The 22993-nt window shown below is 36.3% G+C and overlaps 1 protein-coding gene and 1 pseudogene across 2 annotated transcripts in view; both read left to right on the plus strand.

The window, feature by feature from the left end:
• The window catches only part of UACA (uveal autoantigen with coiled-coil domains and ankyrin repeats), a 99364-nt gene extending 77621 nt beyond the window's left edge, over positions 1–21743 (plus strand). For both annotated transcript variants that reach the window (XM_090270073.1, XM_090270074.1), the window contains exons 9-19: positions 176–213; positions 3891–3959; positions 5021–5128; positions 6239–6271; positions 6788–6886; positions 8907–8943; positions 9760–9812; positions 12575–15313; positions 17010–17162; positions 19041–19106; positions 21597–21743. In XM_090270073.1, coding sequence (XP_090126199.1) covers positions 176–213; positions 3891–3959; positions 5021–5128; positions 6239–6271; positions 6788–6886; positions 8907–8943; positions 9760–9812; positions 12575–15313; positions 17010–17162; positions 19041–19106; positions 21597–21668 — 3467 coding nt within the window. In that variant the 3' untranslated portion in view covers positions 21669–21743. The remainder of the gene's footprint in view (positions 1–175; positions 214–3890; positions 3960–5020; positions 5129–6238; positions 6272–6787; positions 6887–8906; positions 8944–9759; positions 9813–12574; positions 15314–17009; positions 17163–19040; positions 19107–21596) is intronic.
• Positions 10770–11457, plus strand: LOC150015739 (GTP-binding nuclear protein Ran-like; annotated as a pseudogene).
• Positions 21744–22993: the final 1250 nt, after the last annotated feature.

Genomic DNA, 22993 nt, shown 5'->3' on the forward strand with positions numbered 1-22993 from the left:
TACATGCAAAAATTATATATTATTATTTTAACTTTAAAGTAGTAAGCTTGAGAGGCAACTTTAAAGTTAATTATTTTCATATTGACTCAATTACATAGTTAGGAAATTCATACCTACCCAAGTTAACTTACTGTTTCATTGTTCATTCCTCTTCCTCATCTCTTTAAATCTTCAGGGCGAGAACTTTGGAAGAAAGGACCATCATTACAACAGGTAGATCTTAATTATAATTTGAAAAATTATATATATGAGGTCTGTCCAGAAGGTTTCCAGCCACGTACTCTGAAAAATAGACACATTTATTAAGATACAAGATACAAGAAACATTGTACACAGGACAATGACACCTCAGTCCCCTTCAAAGTAGGCACTTTGGGACCTCACACGGTTCTCCCAATCACCATCAGCTGTCCTGTTTTATTTTCCTGAATCTCATCAATGATCTGAAATCTCTTTCCTTTCAAAGGTGATTTTAGTTTTGGGAAAAGCCAGAAGTCACAGGGTGCCAAATCTGGGCTGTAGGGTCCAGAAAGTCACCTGGGTGATTTGATGTTTTGTCTAAAAACTCTGTACAAAATGTGATGTGTGAGTAGGCATGTGTCATGATGAAGCTGCCAGTTACCAGTTGTTCATAGTTCCAGCCTTCTGAATCATCCAAATAGTTTCCGTGGAGGAATGTTCAAGCTTCATGCAAAATTTGATGCAGATTTGTTACTCTGCCCACTCAAGTCATTTTGAATGCGGTGGCCACACAGTACACATGTTCCCTCAATGGCGTCTACTGCCCCCACTGACTAGTACAGTGAGGTCATCATTGTTCACGCATGTGCATTCCAGTCCACTCACCTTGGCTGCCAGGTTACATTGATGTCATACAAACCATTCTTGTTATATTAACAATAACTGGACTTTTCCTGGAAGACCTTCGTATTATGCAATTTAAGTAAAGTGCTTAATAAAAGTGATTAATGGTTGTACATAACTGTTTGAGTTTAAATGCATGCTCCTCTCTCTGCTCAGTTAATTGTACCCGCATAGAACCCTAGGTATTAAGATCTAGAGGCTTTATCTAAATACTGTCACTCAGCTTGAGTCAATGGGTTTTAATTACAGTGAATGTATCCAATGGGAAATAAATAGCCTCCTGATTGCTGACATTAAATATTCAGCCCTTTCAAGTATGAGATATTGCGCCTTGTTGGAATTCTTAAATAATGAATTTTAGCCTGGCAGATCATGGACTGTTTTTCCTGTTCCCCCTTAATGACAGATCAAATATTTACCATTATGGGAAAATTCTTCCTACATAATAAGAAATGAAGAAAACAACATAAAATTGATTATGTATTGTGATTTCAATACCACTGTTAACATTTTGATTCCCTTTTTCTCTGTGTCTTTAATTTAATAAGGACTTTTCTTTAAAAATCACAATACATGAAATAATTTATGCCTTGCACTAATTTTATTATCAAGTCGCCATTTAACCCTGTTTTGTGACCCAGTCTCAGAAAATGTCTTACCATTTTCCCCTAATCTCTTCAAGTTACAGTGAGATTGGTTTACGGCACTCCATCCACCTTGCTCAAAAGCTAGTGTAGGGAGCTTTCCTCTTCTGCTGGCTGCTTCCTTCCAGGCTTTCAGCTTTTCTCTAGTGAGAGGATCTGGGCACTTCCAAACCCTGAAGAAAAAGTAATCAGGTACCTTCTGAGCAATTCTGATCATCATTCTGCATCATTTCTCCACATCTCACCTGAATCTGAAAGCTATATTAAAGCATGCTTTCCATTTTAACCTGTCAGAATTAAGTAATACATTTATGCATGGGTCGTATCTGCTGTCACTTCTCTTTTCTATCTGGAGTACTATTTCTGCTTCCTCTCTCGTTCCTCAGATAACTTAAGTGGCGGGTAGAGTGAAATAAAATGGACACTATTGTGTCTATACCAGCCATCTTACATAGAATCAGAGAAAAGTAATTTTGAAACATAGATATTTTTAAAACTTGAATATTAATATGGGAATGGTATTGTGCTTAGTGTAATCTAAAAGAATGCATGGAGTTAATATTCTGCTAGGAACTGTAAAACTCATTTGTTTCCATTATTTATTAAATACATTAAAATATATTCTGTATATATGATATTTTCCAATACTAAGGGACAGATAATTCCTGTAAAGAAGACTACAATATAGTTTAAAAATTAAAACTTACTCAGTTTGCTTAACGGGTATCTGTAGAGCACTTATTTTACGCCAATTACTGGGGAGATCATAGTGTTCAAAGTTTCTGAATCATGGAAGTGATGGAACTCACTCCCAGCCTAGTGAGAGAGATGATCAATAGGTAGATGAGTATTTAAGATCATAGCAGAATCTTTGAAGAACAGTGGAACAGGATTAGGAGATGAAGAGGGAGAGAGCAAAAAGCTGTTTCAGATGGTGTGGTCAGCAAAGGCCTCTCCCAGGCCGTGACATTGGAGCAGAGATCTGAAGAAAATGAGGAGGGAGCCACGGGGCTCTGTGGGAGATGCCTCACTGAGAGAGGAAAGGGCAAGTGCCCGGTCCTGTGAGGGAGCTTGCTTAACAAGGTCATAGTGACAGGAGTGATGTGCACTTCATGGAGCAGGAGAAGTGACAGGTCCGGTAACCAGGAACCAGGTTATGAGGGACCTTTTAAGGGAAGGGGTGGGGGTGAAAGTGTATGAGACTGGTCAGATTCCACACGAAGAACAGTCCTTTTGGCAGAAGGAAGGGGGCTTGAAGTGTAGTTTAGGCCAACTTGTGAATACAGAATATATTCTTAATGGGAACTTGTCCCTCAAATTCTAAATCCAAACTGGTTAAACACTTTGTTAAACAAAACTCAGCAAATAATACAAAACTTTAAAAAATTATCTTGGAGAATTAAAACATTAGTTGCTTTTTATTTATTTATTTTTGGTCTCAAGTAGGAAAAAGGAAATAGCTTTCTAAATTATTATGTAGAGTTAAGGTCAATTTGGATGAAAAAAAGAGGTTGTTTGCTTTCTTGTATAACTGTGTTTTTATTAAAGCAGATCTCTAAGCTGGAATAAGGTTTCAAAGCAGTAAGTGTACAAAACAACACATACTCAACCAAGTCTTTAGAGATCATTTATATAGCTCTGGTCAGAGCATTCTGTCTCTTACTTACCACAGCCCCTTGGTATTTTATTTCATCAGTGCTCAAAGAAGAATAATTTCTATATTTTCCTTTCAACATGTACCTCCTCTCCTGCTTGTTTTAAAGACTAAATTCTTCCTTTGGGAATGGTTGATGAAGCTTTATGGCACAACTTTAGTTTTCTGTCTAGTACAAATTCTCCCTTTCAGAATTTGGTTACATTGGTTAAAATAAATCCTTAACAGTAAGGATTTCAAGTTGTGTTTTTAGCCTTTTAAAATAAATTATTCTTGATTTATTTAAAACCAATACAGTATTCCCTCACTTATCGCGGGTATTATGTTCTAGACACACACACACACACACCCCCGCGAAGTAGGAACCTTACATTTATTCCTCACTCTTAAACCTACGTAACTTTGACAACATACGTATTCAGTACTGCAAAATCCCCCGATACAGCGAAAAATCCGCGATAAATAATTAAATATAATATTTTTTAAAATCCCACGATACAGCGAGGCCATGATAAGTGAACCGCGATATAGAGAGGGACTATTGTATCCTTAAAGATGCTTTCCATTTGGAATTTTAAATGGAAACACTGATACCTTGTGTTATGTACACCGAAATTTAATGTTGGATAAACTGAAAATCACTAATTGGGTTTATTGCCTATTGAGGAAAATATGTATCTGTGTATTCTCGTACTTGCTAACTTGTGTTCTCTTTTGTTTTACCAAAGCGAAGTTTGACACACATGCTAGATGATGTAAATATGAAGTCAAATCAGAGGGAACATCAAAGCATTCAGGTAAAAAGAAAAAATATTGGTATCTTTCTTTGCAAAGAATTCCAGTGTTGTTTTTTTTTTCTGTTTGTTTTTTGTAGTGGAGTAGGGGCAAAAGTGAGGGAGTAAAAACGTGGTGGAAATGAGTAGGGGAAGCAGAGGTGGCTTGTTATGTTTTGTGACTCTATTTTCTTATCCAGTCCCTTCTGAAAGAATCGACTTCGATATGAATGTTTGGGTCAGTGTTATCTTACATAAAGTATTGTTATAATACACGTTAGGAAGCAAATAATTTAACAACTTTACATAACTTCTTCATTTAAATATATCTGTTTTAGGTCATAAATCATAAGTCACTATTCATTTTAGATAATTAACTATAATGATAAAATGATGGTTGTTAATGTAAATAAAATCTGAACTTCTGAAAGTATTCTAATTTGGATTAAGAAAAATAATTTTGTTAACCACATAGCACTTTTTACCTTGCATGTTCGTCAAAGGGTTCAAAAAATAATAGTGTGGATTATGTTGGAGGAAGATTCCATAATCAAATGGTTTATCTTATGACTGAAATACCTTTAAAATACAAGTTGAGTAGCTATTTTCCATATGCTAAAACAAACATTTTATTTGGGTTTTATAGTTTATTATATAGTGTTAAAAAAGTGAAATATATAGCCTTAAATTGGAGACTTAATTTTTTTTTCAGAGCACTGAAATGATGATTAGTTTAACAAAGCATTAGAATAGTCTTGTAAACTTGAGAGGTGTTAAACAAAAGTTAAAATGGCATGTTCTGCTATTTTCTATTTCCAGATGATGCTTTTACTTTTTATTAAAATCATGATGGTTTGCTGTCTTGTATGTACTTGTATTCATTTGGTATCATAGGACTATATATTTCTCTATTATTTCCAATCTATGGATTCATTTGAATGTCATTGAAATTATTGTATCTTTGTAGTTAAAGCTCTTTTATGTGTGTAATATCAGTTTGCGATAGCAAATTGCTTTTGAAAATTTCTTTCATAAGAATCAGTCTTTTAAGGTTGGTCTAGCACCTGTTACCTTTACTATTTAAGGATCTGGAACTTGAAAATGGAGAGCTGAAAGAGAGGTTGAGAAAAATTCAGCAAGAACAGAGAATATTATTGGATAAAGTCAATGGTTTACAATTACAGCTAAATGAGGTAAATAATCTGCATAATAAAAATTCCAGACTATTTTGCTACTAGTAATCACCATAGATAATAAATTGTTAATAATTACCTGTCAAAGCAAGTCAGATGCTGTGTGCTAAAATTTGATTATTGCTCTGAGGGAAGTTCTGTCTCACCGTGACCTTTACATAAAACTTAATGTTTGATATATGAGGTGGGACCCCCAAATAACAGAATTATCTTCTGTAGGGCAGGCCCTTTGTAGTACAGGCTTAACCCCCCCTCCCAACTAAATGAGTGTTCTAGGAACCCATCTGTATCCTGTATACCAGCTGGCATTGTTGTGAGAGGCTGCATTCAGTTTCAGTGAACTTTTTTTTGAAAACTCTTTCAATGCGTTTGCCCATTTCACGATGGGTGATTTACAAGTGCACCTGTCCATGCCACACTGAGTGTTCAGCTCTTTTTGACCAAAAACGGCATGACCCCCATGCCCCACCCTCCCCAGTCACCTGATCTCTCCCTGAGTGACTCTTTTTGTTTGTTTCCCTGGATGAAAAAAGTCCTCAAAGGGAAATGTTTTGCTGATATGGAAGAGGTGAAACAAAAAACTGCAGAAGCACTAAAAAGGCATCAAAATTGATGAGTTCAAAACCTGTTTTGATGAGTGAAGTCTCAATAAATGTATTGCATCAAATGGAGAGTACTTTGAAGTTGACTGAAGTTTAAACATGTAAGAATAAATACACAATTTTTATAAATAAATTTCATTTTTTGAGAGTCCCCGCCTCACAAGAGCAGAGAATACTGTTGGCATGTGGTAGTAACAAAGGACTGAACTATAGTTGGGGCTGTGGGATTGAAGAGGAGGGAGTAGACAGAACTGTGACAAGGAAGAGCAGTGCAGGCAGGAGTTGATAATTGATGGGTTTTCAGAATAATCAAAGGTGCTTCTGAACCTGGAGAGTGAGAAGAAGAAACTCAGCAGAATTGGGTGTAGTATATAGACATTGAGAGTGGGGCATTCTTGTTCCCACTCTTAAAGACATGTGCCAGTCTTTTTAAGATGTTTGCCACATTTAAGTCTTTTAAAATAAACTTTCAATAATGAAACTACATTTCTTTTTTTTTTTAATTTAGGAAGTAATGGTTGCTGATGATCTGGAAAGCGAGGTAGGATGATAATTTTTACTTTAAAACTGTGAAATGTTATGCAAATTGATGATATTGCAGTAGAGTTTTAAGTCCTGAATTGAGATGGAGACCAGGATTCTATTTCTGGTTATTGCTCAAAGTGAATAACAAAACTTACATGTGGCTGTAAAAGTGTGTTTTGAATATAGTAGCATGGATTATCATTGACATTTTGTTGTTATTGTCTCTGAATATATCATTTTCTGGGAAGCTTTTTATGAAAAGATGTAAAATTATAAACATTTTAAATAAAATATCTGAAAATATTTAAGACAAACAGAAATTGAAATTTTTCATATTGTTTGTATTATTAAGTGTTTTATTAGTATATTTAAAGAATTTTTTACTCTGCTAATAGTTAAAAATGCACTATGCTAGAGAATTCATTAATTGCAATCCTCAAAGTAGTTCTAACTCATGTTTCATAAAACACATTTTAAACTCAGTTTCAAGCACAGTGTGATTTTGTTCTGTATTTGTTCCTCTCCACTTCAGAAAGAGAAGCTGAAGTCCCTTTTGGCGGCTAAAGAAAAGCAACATGAAGAAAGCTTGAGAACTATTGAGACTCTGAAAAATAGATATAAATATTTTGAGGTATAGAAAGCTTAAATTATTTTATATAACTCATAATGGATAGTGTTAAAGGGCTTGGAGTCAGACTTGAATTTGTATTATTCTTTTCTCTATAGTTTAAATACATTGACCTGGACAGCTTTTTATTTAAAATTTCTGATCTTGTTACCTTTTGGCAAAATTAGAGTCATCGTGTCTTTTTCCAGAGCTACTCTGAAGGTTAAATGAGATCATTGAAATGGACTAGCGTGTAACTGACATTTAGTGTAGTTCCAGGTTCTCATCCCCAGCCTGCCTTATAGTCCATTCTTACTGTTTAACACTTCTTTTTTTTCCCCCTGTAAATTTGCGATGATTATGATGGAAATAATAACAAAGCATTATATCAGTGAATAGTGGTATTTCTAGGATTATCTGGAAATTTTATACTTATCCGAATTAAGTAGAACACGTTGTTTAATGAAGGATAGAGTGTTAAAAAGGCTCAGACCATATACTCGTCTTTGGTTGGATCAATTAAGTTTTAGTTTCTCCAAGCCCGTGTTTTTAAAAAAATTTTTAATTGAAATATTAAAAAGTACACATGCTCAAGAGTACAAGTTGAAAATTTTTCACACATTGAACATACTTGATCAAGAAACAGCATTATCAGCATCCAGAAGCCTCCTCACACGGGTTTTCTGTCAGTACTCATGCTCTCCGCACCAAGGATGACCACCGTCCTGACTTCTAACTGCATATTTATTTTAGAAAAATTAGAAAATGTAGTTATAAAAGCAGAAAGTAAGCATTCCTGTCATCCAGCGCTCCTAGCATCTGACTCGTGTCCTTTCAGACCCTTCCTGTGCGCAGCTTGTCACATGCACGTTTAGCAGTTGGGAATATTGGATGTTCTGTTTTGTAACTTTTTTCACTCAATATAATGGGGACATTCTGTCCAGTTATTTCATATTCATTTTGATGAATTTTTATACTAGAAATGATTTTTTACTTTCAAAAAGGAAATTATAGGGCCCACTTTATATGTGACTTAGTATTTATGAAAGCAGCCATTAAAAACGAATAATTCACCCTGGCTGGTGTGGCTCAGTGGATTGAGTGCCAGCCTGTGAACCAAAGGGTCGCTGGTTTGATTCCCAGTCAGGGACATGCCTGGGTTGTGGGCCAGGTTCCCAGTTGGGGGTGCGCAAGAGGCCACCACACATTGATGTTTCTCTCCCTCTCTTTCTCCCTCCCTAAGTTTACAGGCATATTTCTATACATTTGGGGCAGTAAGAATTAGTGGAGGTAGCATTAGTTTAGTTATAGAACCATGGACCATTTTTATTGTAGTCACCTGTATCAGGGTTTGACACAGAACCGTTAGTACTAATATACACAAATACACAAACATAAACTTACATATGCATCTTTTCATTCCTGAAGTTATAATTTTTTAAATTTATATGTTAGATTCTTTGTATTTGGCTTACTTGGAAAAAGGAGTAATCCAAATATATTTTATTCAGAGTATCTAGTTTCTCTCTTCTTTTCCTGATACATTGATGGGATTACTGAGTAGAGGTCTTTGCCTCAATTTCATTTCCAGCTCTCTGTCTCCTTTTGCCTTCAAAATAAATGGGTATTCTATAAATTCTGGAAGGAGAGGTGAATGCTAATATTTCAGTCAGTGAGGCAGGGTTCCTGCTCCCAACAGTGGTGAAGTGATGTGGTGCAAATGTGGCAAAGAATATGCTTTGAACATTATTTCAATTCATTTGGAGCTGACTTGTTTTTTTTCTGGCAAGCTATGAAGTTTTTCCTTGAACACTTGGCTGCTTTTATTAAAATGCATAGTGAAGTAGTTTATTTCCAGCTCATCTCTAATTGTTGCTGGTGCTGTGTCTGTGGGTTCTAGCAGAATAATAATACCCAGGAGGAACAAGGAATGTTTAACATGTGGTTTTAATGACTGGATCATTTGGACGTAAATTTGATACAAAATATAACAAAATGAAGCAGTATTCCCCTAAAATGTTTTAATTTGTACTTCTGATTTTAGAGTGATCACGTCGGATCAGGAAGTCATTTCAGTAACCGTGAGTATAAAAATGTAAATTATAATTATAGTTCACCCAGTTTAAGCAAAGAAGAATGTTTATGACTATTTACTTTGACTAACTGTATATGCTACTCCTGCTGCTTAAACTTCATCCAACTACTTGTGTGTTATACCTCAACACATGGAACTCTGTGGCCTCTAACGTAAAATCTGGTAGTCACCGAGGCTGACTTTCCATAGCGTGTATTTTAAAAATTGTATATGTTATGAATTAGCAGATTTGCCTTGTTGGTTATTAGACATTTATCTTGTGATACTTGGGACTTGTTTTTTTATGGAAATAAACAGTTTTCTGATTCGGAGAATTCTTTGGATATAGTCTCAATGCAGGTAATAATTTTAAAATTAGTTAGAAGTTCCATAAACAGTTATTTATTTCAAAACCATAAATAATTAATCTTCACTTTTGTTTATTGTTTTTCAATTTTAAATGATTTCTCTAGAATATTTTTTGCTTCCCATTGAATATTAATATTTATCCTGTAAATTGCAAGAACATCGTTTTTATTTTGATTGATTATAAGGTACATATATAATAATAGGTAGCTTATTTAATTTAACAATGTTACAGATTTCTAAAAGTGAACTTATCTATTCAGAAGAATATAGATACTTCCTTTATGTACAAAGAAAAAAGGAAAACTATGGATATTTTAGAACAGAGATAATTTTATACTGTAACCCATGCTTCTCTTTTGTTTGAAAAATATAGAGAGATAATAACACCAAATTAATACTTAGCCTGCTTTGGTATGGATATTGAAGTTGATATCATTTATTTGGATTTATTTAGGAAAAGAAGATATGCTTCTTAAACAAGGTCAAATATACATGACAGACTCACAGGTAATACTACTTTTTAATTAAAAATGTACAAAAATATTTCAGCCTTCAAAAAAAGAGAACACCTTGTATATTTATCAAAAATATATGCACTGAATATGTCATTATAAAAAAAAGTTCGCCTTGCATTCTTTAGCAGGTATTGCTGTCTCTGGTGCCCCCTAGTGTGTTTTTGATGACAGTGGCCTAAATTTGAATTAACAATTTCATGATCTTTATACAGTAAGCCTCTATTACAGTAGTGACTAAGTCTTCATTTTTTCCCATAAAAAGAGGAAAACATATATGAATAATTAAAGATTCATTTGTTTTGCTTTGAAATATATATATTTTCCTTGCTTTCAAATATACTGTGTTTTAGAAATTCACCTCAAAATAAACCTTCTAAGAAGGGAGTGTTGTCTGATTTTCTCCCTTGTTTATCTGTTCCTCACTTTTAGTTTCCAGTAGTAACAAGGTTTACATTCCTAGTACCTCTTATGGACTTCAGAACTGATCAATATTGGGGCTTTAAAGGCCTTTTTACATGCCTTCATCTGTAGACACAGTGAATTAGTGTACGTGATTCTAAAATCACTTTAAGCTGAAAACTTCCAAGATTCTAAGTTGAGAGAATGGATATCAATCAACTGAATGTTATTTAAGATTAGATAATATTTGATCGTAGTAAAACAAGTATGGAAGTTGTGAAGCTGTGTAAGTAACTTGTTGGTAAATTATAGTAGTTTTAGTCTAACAATAATTGGTAAGTTGAAAGATAATTAGAAGCAGATTGAGGCTGGGAAATTATTCCATGTTGTTAACTTTCTTGATCCATGGCAGGGTAGTGTAGCTTGAGCTGCGCAACACTAAAATAGCAGAGTGGGTCAGCTGCGTCTCCGAACATTTGAATTGTGCTTCTGCCGTCTTTCCAGCTCTCAGTCAGAGGGGCCGGGAGACGCTTCTGGAAGTCACATCACAATGACCATCCAAGGAGAACCCCAAGTGCAGTTCAAACTTGTATTCTTTGGTGGTAGTGGGACTGGGAAACCACATTTGTGAAATGTTATCTGATGGGCAAATTTGAGAAGTGTGTAGCCAGCCTGGGTGTGGAGGTCCATCCCCTGGAGTTCCACACCCACAGAGGGCCCATCAAGTTCAACGTGTGGGACACGGTGGGCCAGGAGAGATTTGGTAGGCTGAGTGACAGCTACTACATCCAGGCCCAGTGTGACATTATAAAGTTTGATGTCATTTTGAGAGTTACTTACAAGAATGTGCCAACCTTGCATAGAGCCCCAGTACAAGTGTGTGAAAACATCCCCATCATATGTATGGCAACAAAGTGGATATTAAGGAAGAAAAGTTAAGGCAAAATCAATTCTCTTCCACTGAAAGAAGAATCTTCAGTACTATGACATTTCTGCCAAAAGTAACTACAACTTTGAAACACCCTTCCTCTGGCTTGCTAGAAAACTTAATTGGAGGCCCTAACTTAAAGTTTGTTGCCATGCTGGCTCTTGCCCCACCGGAGGTTATCATGGACCCAGCGCTGGCAGCACAGTATGAGCACAGCCTTGAGGTTGCTCAGACCACCGCTCTCCCCAGTGAGGATGATGACCTGAGAGAAAGCAAAGCTGGAGCCCAGCGTCGGAAGTTAGTTTTATAGGCAACTGTCCTGTGATGTCAGTGGTGCAGCATGTTTGCCACTTCATTACATAGCTAAGCAGAACCTGTGCTTGATCTCTGGGATGCTGAAGGAGCTGAGTGTGCTTCGGAGTGAATGTGGCAGTTTAAAATGCCTTTGTTTTTTGGACCCGCATATTTAGCTGTTTCGGAACACAGTTGTTTCCTTACTGAGTTTCAACCATAAGAGTGCTGCAGCCGCATCACATCATTCAGCGGTTAGACCTTGTTAGTTACTGTCATTCCCATTCCTTTTCATTTGGAATAAGAATAAAGTTGTATTTCAAACAAGAAAAGTAAAACAGTGGAATACACTCATAGCCCATGGCTTTTTATCAGTGAATTAGTACTTGTAAAGAGCCCTTATTGTAATAGGCTGGCTGTATGGGGAAAAACATAAATTGTTGGTCTTTCATGATTATATGTTTCACTGAGTTTAATTATACTTCTTTTTTTAGTTAGCATTTACTAGAGGGAATAAGATATAAATCAAATTTTGTAGTAAAATTATATGCAGAGTTCTAATTTATCTTTCTATTTGAGAGAAGAAAAATTTGTTTCTTTTTTGTGGGTTGATTAACCTCATTCTCTTGACTACTCTCATGCTAGCTAGGTTTATTCTGGTGGTATTTTTATAACTTAAGAATGTTATCTTGGAGTTAACAATGGGGATACTCAGAAGCCAGATTTTTTTAGAAATTAAATGATTTTTAACTTTTTTTCAGAACTTGAAGTTCTAAGCACATTATATGTCATAAAACATAGAGGTAATAAATGTGTTTTGATTGGGTTTATAGTCATGTGTGGGGTAGGTATTTTGAATGGGGAAAGAAATGACAGTTTCCAGAGGCCGTAACTATTTTCTTTGTTCTGCTAGAAATACGCTCAATAGAACAGACTTTAACAATGTCACTGCTTAAGTGTGCATCAAGAAGATCATATCCAGAACTGTTCTTACCTCACAAATTAGTACTATATTTTTAAAAAATACTAGTATGAAAACTCTTTAACTACTGATGATGTGGCTACTTTAGAAGTTCGGCAGGTAAGTAAGTGTCTTTGGCTTTTGTGATTGATACCTTCTTCTCCTCCCTTTTCAGTGTACTCCCACAGGTATGCCAGCTCATATGCAAAGCAGATCTATGTTAAGACCACTGGAGCTGTCCTTACCCAATCAAACCTCATATTCTGAAAATGAAATTTTGAAGAAAGAGTTAGAAGCAATGAGAACTTTCTGTGATTCAGCAAAACAAGACCGACTCAAGCTCCAAAACGAACTGGCTCACAAGGTGGCAGAGTGCAAAGCTTTAGCACTAGAGTGCGAAAGGGTCAAGGAGGATTCAGATGAACAGATAAAGCAGCTAGAAGATGCATTAAAAGATGTGCAGAAGAGAATGTATGAGTCAGAAGGGAAAGTGAAACAAATGCAGACACATTTTCTTGCCCTTAAAGAGCATCTTACAAGTGAGGCAGCTACAGGGAATCACAGGCTAACAGAGGAACTAAAGGATCAGCTGAAAGACATGAAAGCAAAATATGAAGGTGCTTCAGCAGAAGTGGGAAAATTAAGAAACCAAATCAAACAAAATGAGATGTTAGTTGAAGAGTTTAAGCGGGATGAAGGCAAGCTGATAGAAGAAAATAAGCGACTGCAGAAGGAATTTGGTATGTGTGAAATGGAGCGAGAGAAGAAAGGGAGAAAGGTCACAGAGATGGAAGGCCAGTTAAAAGAATTGCTAGCAAAGTTGGCCCTTTCTATTCCAGCAGAAAAATTTGAAAGCATGAAGAGCTTATTATCAAATGAAGTAAATGAGAAGACAAAAAAGTTAGTTGACATGGAAAGAGAATATGAAAAATCACATAGTGAAATTAGACAGTTAAAGAGAGAACTTGAGAATTGTAAGTCCAAACTTTCTCAGCATGTCAAACCAGAAGAACATGAGCACCTCAAGAGCAGGTTAGAACAAAAATCAGGAGAACTTGGGAAGAAGGTCACTGAGTTAACGTCGAAAAATCAAGCTTTGCAAAAGGAAATTGAAAAGGCTTATCTGGATAATAAGCTCCTTGGCCAGCAAGTGCATAACTTAACAATCGAAATGAAAAATCATTATGTTCCTTTAAAAGTAAGTGAAGAAATGAAAAAGTCACATGATGTAATTGTTGATGATTTGAATAAAAAACTTTTAGATGTAACACAAAAATACACAGAAAAGAAGTTGGAGATGGAGAAATTGCTGACGGAAAATGACAGTTTAAGTAAAAATGTTAGTCGCCTAGAAACTGTATTCATACCTCCTGAAAAACATGAAAAAGAGATAATGGCTCTAAAGTCCAGTATTGTTGAACTTAACAAACAGCTATCTGAACTTAATAAGAAATGTGGTGAAGACCAGGAGAAAGTATATTCACTCATGTCTGAAAACACTAAATTAAAAAAGACTATGAGTAATCAGTGTGTGCCAGTTAAAACCCACGAAGAGATTAAAACTGCACTGAGTAGCACATTAGATAAAACTAACAGAGAATTATTAGATATGAAGAAAAAATTTGAACATGTAAATCAAGAATTTATAAAAATAAAAGATGAGAATGAAATATTAAGAAGAAACCTGGAGAACACTCAGAACCAAATAAAAGCTGAGTGCATCAGTCTTCGAGAGCACGAGGAAGAGGTGTGTGCCATCAGGGAGAGCATGAGGAAGGTGCAGGACGACAGGGCTGGAATCCTGGCCGACTACAAGAAAGGCCAAGAAGAGATTGTGACTCTGCAGGCTGAAATTGAAGCCCAGAAGAAGGAACTTGACACAATACAAGAATGCATTAAACTAAAATATGCTCCAGTTGTCAGCTTTGAAGAGTGTGAGAGGAAATTTAAGGCAATAGAGAAGGAACTAAAAGAACAGTTATCAGAACAGACACAAATGTGTAACGTCAGGGACGAAGAGAACAAGAAGTGCAAACAAGAGAACAACAAGTTAAAGAAGGAGATCCTCGCTCTTCAGAAGGAGTTGAAGGATAAGAGTGCTCTCATTGAGAATTCTCACGAAATGGAAAGAGCATTGAGCAGAAGAACAGAAGAGCTGAATAGAAAGTTAAAAGACCTGTTAGAGAAATACACCGAGGTGAAGAACGAGAAGGAGAAGCTGGTAGAAGAAAATGCCAAACAGACTTCTGACATCCTTACAGCACAGACACTTTTGCAAAAACAGTATGTCCCATCGGAACAGGTAGAGGAGCTAAAAAAATCTCTCAACAGCACAATTGAGAATCTAAAGGAAGAACTGAAAAATAAGCAGCAGTGTTTCGAGAAGGAGCAGCAGGCAGTGACCACCCTGCATCGGCTGCTGGAAAACCAAAGGAGCACCTCTGTGCCACTGGCAGAGCACCTGCAGGTGAAGGAAGCCTTTGAGAAAGAACTTGGGATTGTGAAAGCTGGCTTGAGAGCCAAGGAAGAAGAAAACCAACACAAAACTGAAGAAGTCTCCAAACTCCAGTCAGAGGTTCAGAACAGTAAGCAAGCATTAAAAAATTTAGAGACCAGAGAGGTAGTTGATTTGTCTAAATACAAAGCAACAAAAAGTGAGTTGGAGACACAGATTTCCAACTTAAATGAAAAATTGGCCAATCTGAATAGAAAGTACGAAGAAGTATGTGAGGAGGTTTTGCATGCCAAAAAGAAGGAACTATCTGCAAAGGATGAGAAAGAATTACTCCATTTCAGCATCGAGCAAGAAATCAAGGATCAGCAGGAACGGTGCGATAAGTCCTTGTCAACAATCACAGAGTTACAGAGGAGAATACAGGAATCTGCTAAGCAAATCGAAGCGAAAGATAATAAGGTAGGCCCTGTGTAGTCTGCGTGCCTTTGCACTGGAAACCCCAAAGCGGAACAGGGAGTTCTTTTAGCATCGTGCAGAGAAGTTTACAAAAGCATTAACATGGTGACCATTAAATGCCACCTTTCTGTTTACTGGTGTGCGAGAAAAACTGAAATTGAATAAAAAAGTATACTCACAGAAAAATCAAAAGCATTTTGCATTTTGTTTCCTCAGCTGGTATAGCCAAGAACTGAGGAAAGACGAGGGGATGCAAGGTTCATGTACCTCATAGTGAATCCAGTGGGTTTTAGAGTACGTGAAGGACAGTGAGGGAGGAAAGGGAAAAAACTATGTGTCTGGCCTGTAAGACACCAGGGATGCTGGGGAGCACCCGAAGCTTAATTTTGGCATTCACCCATACCAGCACACCTAGTCCTCCAATTCACTGTACATTCTGTCTCCGTATCTTTCTACAGGCTGGTCCCTTTACCCAGAATGTGCTGCCCCTCCTTTGTATGGAGTCCAGTTCTGTTCATTCCTTAATGCCCATGTCAACACTGTTCCTCCTTCCTGAAGCCTTCACTGTCCAGTCCAGTCCACAGTAAACTGTTCCTCTTCCAAAATGCATGTTTTGTTTTGGCTTTGCCATCCACTTAAAACATACATATTACAATGTCAGAATTATGTGGTCAATTTTCCCAGCCAGTTGTTACGAGAAAAATTATAACTTTTCTTTTTATCACCCATTCTCATGGTATAATTTACAGAATAGGTGCTCAACAATATTTTCAGAAGTGGTAGCTGCATAAAGTATGTACCGTAAAGATGAGAAATCAAGGTGACTGAGTACAGTTTTATTAGTTTGACAGATAATTGCTAAATGCCTTCTACATGCCAGGAGCCATGCTCAGTGCTGGGGACGCAGCAATGAGTAAAAGGAGACACGGCCCCAGCCCTTGGACAGGTGCAAGTACTAACTTGACACATCTGCCCTGATGACCCAGAATTTAAGTGCTCCCTGCTTGTCTGGAAGGTGGTTATGAATAGTAATATATCATTATAATAGCAAGTTATTAATTTCTACTTAAATTGTTGCTATTAATTGAGCATGTACTATGTACCAGGCCTACATATCTTTATGATAACATTTGATTTTCTTAACCATGAAAGATTTTCCCCCTTTCACTGATAATGAAATTAAGGCTTAGAAAAAGAAAGGAAATCAACCAAGCTCACACAGCTAACAAACATCAGATCTGTCTAATATAAAGCCTCAAAGTCTGTGCTCTTTCCAGTATTCTAAACAGCCTCCCTGGTTTTTCCCTCTTTAAGACAAAGTAGTCTGAAATCCAGCATTCTTGAAAGGAACAAGGCACAGGAGTTAATGCCAGATGTACATGAGCCATGCTTTTTTACTTTACAAACTTTGTTGGAGAAAATCCCCTCTACCCTTTCTATGTTTCTAACGACCTCAAAGATAGTCTGTATAACTTCATAGGTACTTATGTATTATCTGAAAACAAGAAGACTGAGGTCACACGTGAATCTTAGGATATACACTATATTGATTCTTAATTTTGTAATGCTTTTGTAAGGAATTTCTGAGAGGAATATAATTCAAGAAATTAGATATGTTTGTATGGACTATGTAAAGTGTTCATTGTAAATGAGTGAGTAATATATGTTTCTCTCACAACTTTTTTTCTTTTTTTATAAGATAACTGAGCTGCTTAATGATGTAGAAAGACTAAAACAGGCACTGAATGGCCTCTCACAACTTACCTACACAAGCGGGAGTCCGAGCAAGAGACAGAGCCAGCTGATCGACACTCTGCAGCACCAAGTGCGGTCCCTGCAGCAACAGCTGGCTGTGAGTACCCGGACCTGCAGGGGCCATGGACTGTTATGTGCAGGATCACAGTAGCTTGTCAGTTTATAAAAGCTGATTGAAAAATCAGATGGATTTTTGGCTGTGTTCAGATCCAAGAATTAATTGTTTTTGCTAAGTTACTTACAGCAGTGGTATAATATACTTTATTTGGTGCCTACTATCTGCCAGGCACTAAGCTATACATTTTACATACTTTAAATTTGATCTTCATCACAATCTTACAAGGTTTTATTTGTCCAATTTAACATTCCGTGTTAAGGAAACAAAGATGAAAATACTTGATGCCTGGAGTCAAATAGCGGGAGTCAAATAGCGAGGATTCTATCCTGGGACTCACTGACTCCAAATCTGGTGTCTTTCCAACTGCAGCCCACTCTCTATAAAGTATTGTGCCACTCAACTAAAGGAAGTTTTCTTACACTCTTTTATCTTCATGAGTAAAGATAGGCGTTGTTTTATACCTTATATTGTTATATATTAAAAGAAAACATCTGGATATATATATATCCTTATAGGTATCTATATGTATGCAAATACCTATGTGGATATATATCTCCTTTATATATTAAAGAAAACATCTGGATTTAGAAGCTGAAGGTGGGAGCTCAGTTCTAAGCCTTTCCAGTTAAAAGTGAGTGACATAGAACATTCCCCTTTGCACTTGGCTTCTTCATCCATAAATTAGGATAAGAGGATCACTGCTTGTTTGTTTGTTTGCTTTTTTAATTGAATGAACTTCTTATATGCATGGAAATACTAAGTAAAACATAGCCCAATCAAATATAAATTGTTGCTAATAGTTTCCTATTCTATAGGAATTGGTTATGAATTATTTTTTAATAGAAGAAAGTTATTTTATTTAATGTTCATTTTATAACACTGTAGGCCTGTAGTACTTTGTCAGAATTGCTGATTTGGGTCTTATCAAAGTGATATATATGGCAGTCCCCTCAGTAATTGGTAATACTTATTACTTATTATGTCCATGACGTTGTACTAAACACTGGCAGGGACAGAGTATGCAGTCATGTCCCCAAGGAGTTTTGGGTAGTTTTAGAGGCAAAATATCCAACAAAAGTAAAATAACAAGGCAAAAAATACCAAATATAGAATTGTGAATATAGTCACAGATTCTAAGTGATAATTAAGTCCCAGGAAAGAAAAATTACTGGTATGGCAGGAGCTAGTTTCCATGAGGAAGGGCTGAAATTGGAAGATAGATGGTGTTTTGGTAGGTGAAAAGGAAGCAGAATCTTCGAGGCAAAGGCAGTCATGTGCAGCCAGGCATGGAGGTGCTGTGCACGTGGCATGCCCCGGAGCAGTGAGAGGCCGGCCAGCCTGGCCAGTAGCAGGAGCTGTATTTGCAGCCAAATCATGGGGGCTGTTGAGAACCAAGCTGAGATGATTTTGGATTCTCTCTTATATGTAACAAGGTGTCACCCAAGGTTTTTAAGCCAAACATGATAAGAGGAAAGAGCTACCTCCATCTCTAAGGCATGACAGGGAGTAAAGTCTAGAGACGGGGACAAGAGAAGCTTTGCAGTAATCTAAAGCGTAAGTTGGTACTTGTCCAGATTATTTAGTGGCATTAGAAGGTGAACTAAGGCAGTCATTTCCTGTGACCCAGGATAAGTAGGACTGCTTTCACTATGAATGTTCCCACACATTCGTAAGGAAAGTTCATGCTATGGAATTTGCATGTGGTGTGTCCAAGGCAGTCTGTCACAAGCAGCAGCAGGAGCACTTCAATAATGCCACTGTTTTGTAGCCTCACGCCCCAGGACCGCAGTGTTACAGGCCTCCATGTGTTTGAGAACATGAATGCTGATATTCTGCTCTGTCTTTCCACATTTCTAGGATGCTGACAGACAGCATCAAGAAGTAATTGCAATTTATCGGACACACCTTCTTAGTGCTGCGCAGGTAAAGAGCTATTTCTCCTTATTATTTTAGAGAAAATAATTTTTTATGTTCAAGTAAATTTATGTAGAAGTCATGTTTAAAGTAGTTGTACCCCGTATGCTTGTTTTAAAATTGTTGTGTTTCTTTTCATCATGGCTTGCATGTCTCCCAGAGAAATTTACAAAGCTATATGGCAATACAGTATCTTAAATTTAGTGTTACTTCCATCTGCTTATCACTCATTTTATAGACAGCGTGGCAACATGTGACGGCAGCACACGTTAATGGTGTTGCTGACTGGAGGTAATGCCTTGACCACCACATGTGACTGCCAGCTAACAGGGAGAGTGGGAAAGACTTCATTGTGTCTTGGTAGTGCAGGAGTATTTCTCTGAAATGTAGAGAACTATAAAAGTACAAAAATGACAAGTCAGATATGCACAGAATTGTAATAATTTAAAGAAAAAAATGGTTTTGTTAAGAGATTATCAGTAATATTTATTTATTGAGCCTTAAACTCAGTGAACCATAAGATTAAGAATTCCCTTCTTGGGTGTCTAATGAGAAAGCTATTAAAAATAAATAAATCTCACTAAGAAAATGTTTAACATATGAAAGATATTATACTTAATGCTCTGTAGAACCCTGTGATCAGCATCTCTAACATTCTCATAATAGATTTTTCAGGAAGATGTGCTAAAAGAGACTATGCTAGGATAGCGAGTGAAATATAAGAGGATTGTTTAGGACTTGAAGTGTGTCAGGCCACACCTTTAAAAGAAAAAACATGGGTATTCAGAGCAAACTTCAAAGAAAAGTCATTTAAAAAAAGAACAAGATAAAATAATAAAAAGGAAGAAACTATGACATTGAATTATTAAAATGAAAAAGCTGGCTTGTTCTATAAGAGATGAATGGGAAAGCAATGGAAGAGAGTGAATGGTATAATCAAAGAAAGTATCTCGGGCTACCTTCTTTTGAGTAGGTAGAAGATAAGCTGGAATTGGAAAGATGTTGCAGTTATTGGAGAACACTGTTAAGGGACCACACGGGGCAAGTTTAGGAGGGGAAATAGTAGAAATGTATATAGACCTGTATTAGAGAGGGAAGAAGAGCATGCTCTCCCAACAGACACTGCAAACTAACAAGCTTCTGAAATTATTGTACTGACTCCTAATGAAGCATAACAAAAGCAGTTGGCATCTGAAATAGTCTTACCTTCTGGCATCAAAAAGTTAACTAAGAAATTCAGTTTAGTCAACTATGGTTAATGTTTGAAATTTAAACACCCTGCTGTTATAGAAACAGATTTTGGAAGCAAAACTTCTTATATTAATAGGAATCATTATGCTGAAACCTATTCAAGTGCTCCAGCAAAGAGAAAGAAGGGGGAGCTGTAATAAACCCACCATACTGACTTGCATCTAATCAACCCTCTTTTTAAGTTTAAAGTGTTCCTTTCTAAATATATGACTAAATGTCTAAGAAGATCTCAACCTCACAAGTAATGGGGGAAATACAAATAAACAAGGAAGTACCATTTTCTCTTACAGGATTAGCAAATATTAAACAAGGTGGGGGGCTATAGCATTGACCAGGGCATTGTGGGAAATGGGCATTTCCCCCTGTTCATGGGAGTGTAAACTGTCATAATCTTTATAGAAGGAAATTTTGTAGTACTTAGCAAAATTAAAAATTAAGCTTTTTCTTTTTTTTAAATTCTCACCCAAGGACATGCTTATTGATTTTAAAAGAGAGAGAGAAAGGGAAGAGAGAGAAACATCGATTGGTTCCCTTCCGTATGCGCCCCGACTGGGGATTGAACCCCCATCTAGGTATGTGCCCTGAGCAGGGGTTGATCCCAAAACCTTTTGGTGCACGGGATGACGCTCCAACTAACTGAGCCACCCGGCCAGGGCTGAGCTTGGTTTTTGGTCCATCAATTTGTTTTCTAGGAATCTGCTCATAAACATTGGAAACACCTTAAAGTGCCCATCATTAGGGGAATGATTAAGAAGTTATGATATATCCATACAGTGTGGGATATTATACAATACTTTAAAGTAATTAGGGGAATAACTTGGGATAGATTTCTATGACATCAGGGAAAAAGACAAGTTGCAAAATCATATATATGATTCTATTTATGTAAAATATTTAAATATGGGGATTTTTTTTATTAATTATCTTTCTAATTAAAAAACAACAACTCTCAGCGTAGTAAGAATAAAAACTTCCTTGCAGTTTACTCTTCTCATTTATAACTCATGCTGTGCTCTATCATCCGAGCTGTTAATAAGAGAGAAGTGTGTCTGTTTTCTGATAATAGATGTTAAGAGCACTACTCCATTTTCCAATAAATCCTTTAGAATATAACCAAGGTGGTGAGGATTTGGCATTTGGTGAATCACAACCAGTTAGGCCCTATTATAAAGCCTTTGTCTTTAGTTAGAATTCTTGTTTAAATGAAGATGACATGAAATATTTCTCCCCTCTCTTCTTTGTCTCAAGGGTCACATGGATGAAGATGTGCAGGCGGCCTTACTCCAGATTATACAGATGCGGCAGGGGCTGGTGTGCTAGTGACCAGTGCTGACCCATTGCCTCCGCTCCACCTGTGGTGCTGGACATTCTCTTGCAACTGCATGGCCTTTCTGAGCCTTCCTGTACTAGTATAATTGAAATAAAATATATTTTGTGCCATCACTAGGTTTTTAAAAATTAGATGAGTATGTTCCTGAGTTCTTAAATATCAGTTCAAATCTTACCTTCCATATGTGTTAACTTTACAGTGAGGCAAACAGTATAACACTTCGCCCTGGACTGGCGACATACTTTTAAACCATTGCATCCCTGATAAAACAGGAGCCATCTAAGTGGGGTTGAAGAGGGGTTAGGCTGAAAAATATTGCTTAAAGATTTCTCTCGCAGAATTTTAATTTGGTTGGCGGCCACTTTTAGGTGGATCAAAAGATCTCTCAGATCTTCAGTCTGAGCCATGAGACTGGTGCAGTTTCAAGGAATGCGTTGTAACTTGGCTGGCCAAGTTCATTTTTACTGAAGTAACTTAATGAGTGCCTTTGACTTCTTTTGGAGTTACAGATTTTTTCTTTTTACACAAGTAACTTTTGTGCCTTTTAAAATAAATTTCTTTTCATAATAGTTTGCAGTGCTAAATTACATTTAGATTAAGAACAGGCCAGCATGGATATATCAGGAATTTATAATAAAATTGCCTCATAATCTCCATAACAGTACCTTAATTTTCACTTGAGAACTTTTCTTGCTGCAGTATTGAGAGAAGTATAAATGGTATGCTAGATTTTTCAGTGTCAAAAGTTTTAGATTTTTTTTTTTTTGGCAATTACTTTGACATTTGCAACTATAATAACCAAGTACTCATTACACATGCATCCTCCAAATGTTTGTACTTATTTATAGGAAAATTGCACTAATGAGATTAATAATGTGAAATGCAACTTTCGTGCAAAATTAGCATGAAAACATCTTTAAGATTTTAGACAAAAATGGAATAATAAACTTTAAGAATATAGCAAAAAAATAATTAATAAAATTGGACACGTTTATAGTAAATACCCTGTTGTAACCAACCATTTTATTAACTACATCTCATTAAATAAAGTTTATATATTTTATTATTTTATTAATTTTGTTTATCATTCATATTGAAAATCACTAATTTGACTATTAGCAAATGAACTGAACAAACGAATTATTTCTGCCAAGTTTTTTTTAAATTACAAAATATACCTTAGCAATAATCTTTGAGCATCATGAACCAGACTTTTGATCCCATTTTTGTATAATAGCAAGGACATAGGACCATCAAAATAGCTTTTCCCACCAAAGAAGTCATTGTATTTCTTCAGTGTAAAATCAACAGTGAA

Source organism: Furipterus horrens, unplaced genomic scaffold, assembly GCF_987537825.1.
Source record: "Furipterus horrens unplaced genomic scaffold, mFurHor1.1.pri manual_scaffold_3, whole genome shotgun sequence".
Taxonomy (NCBI): domain Eukaryota; kingdom Metazoa; phylum Chordata; class Mammalia; order Chiroptera; family Furipteridae; genus Furipterus; species Furipterus horrens.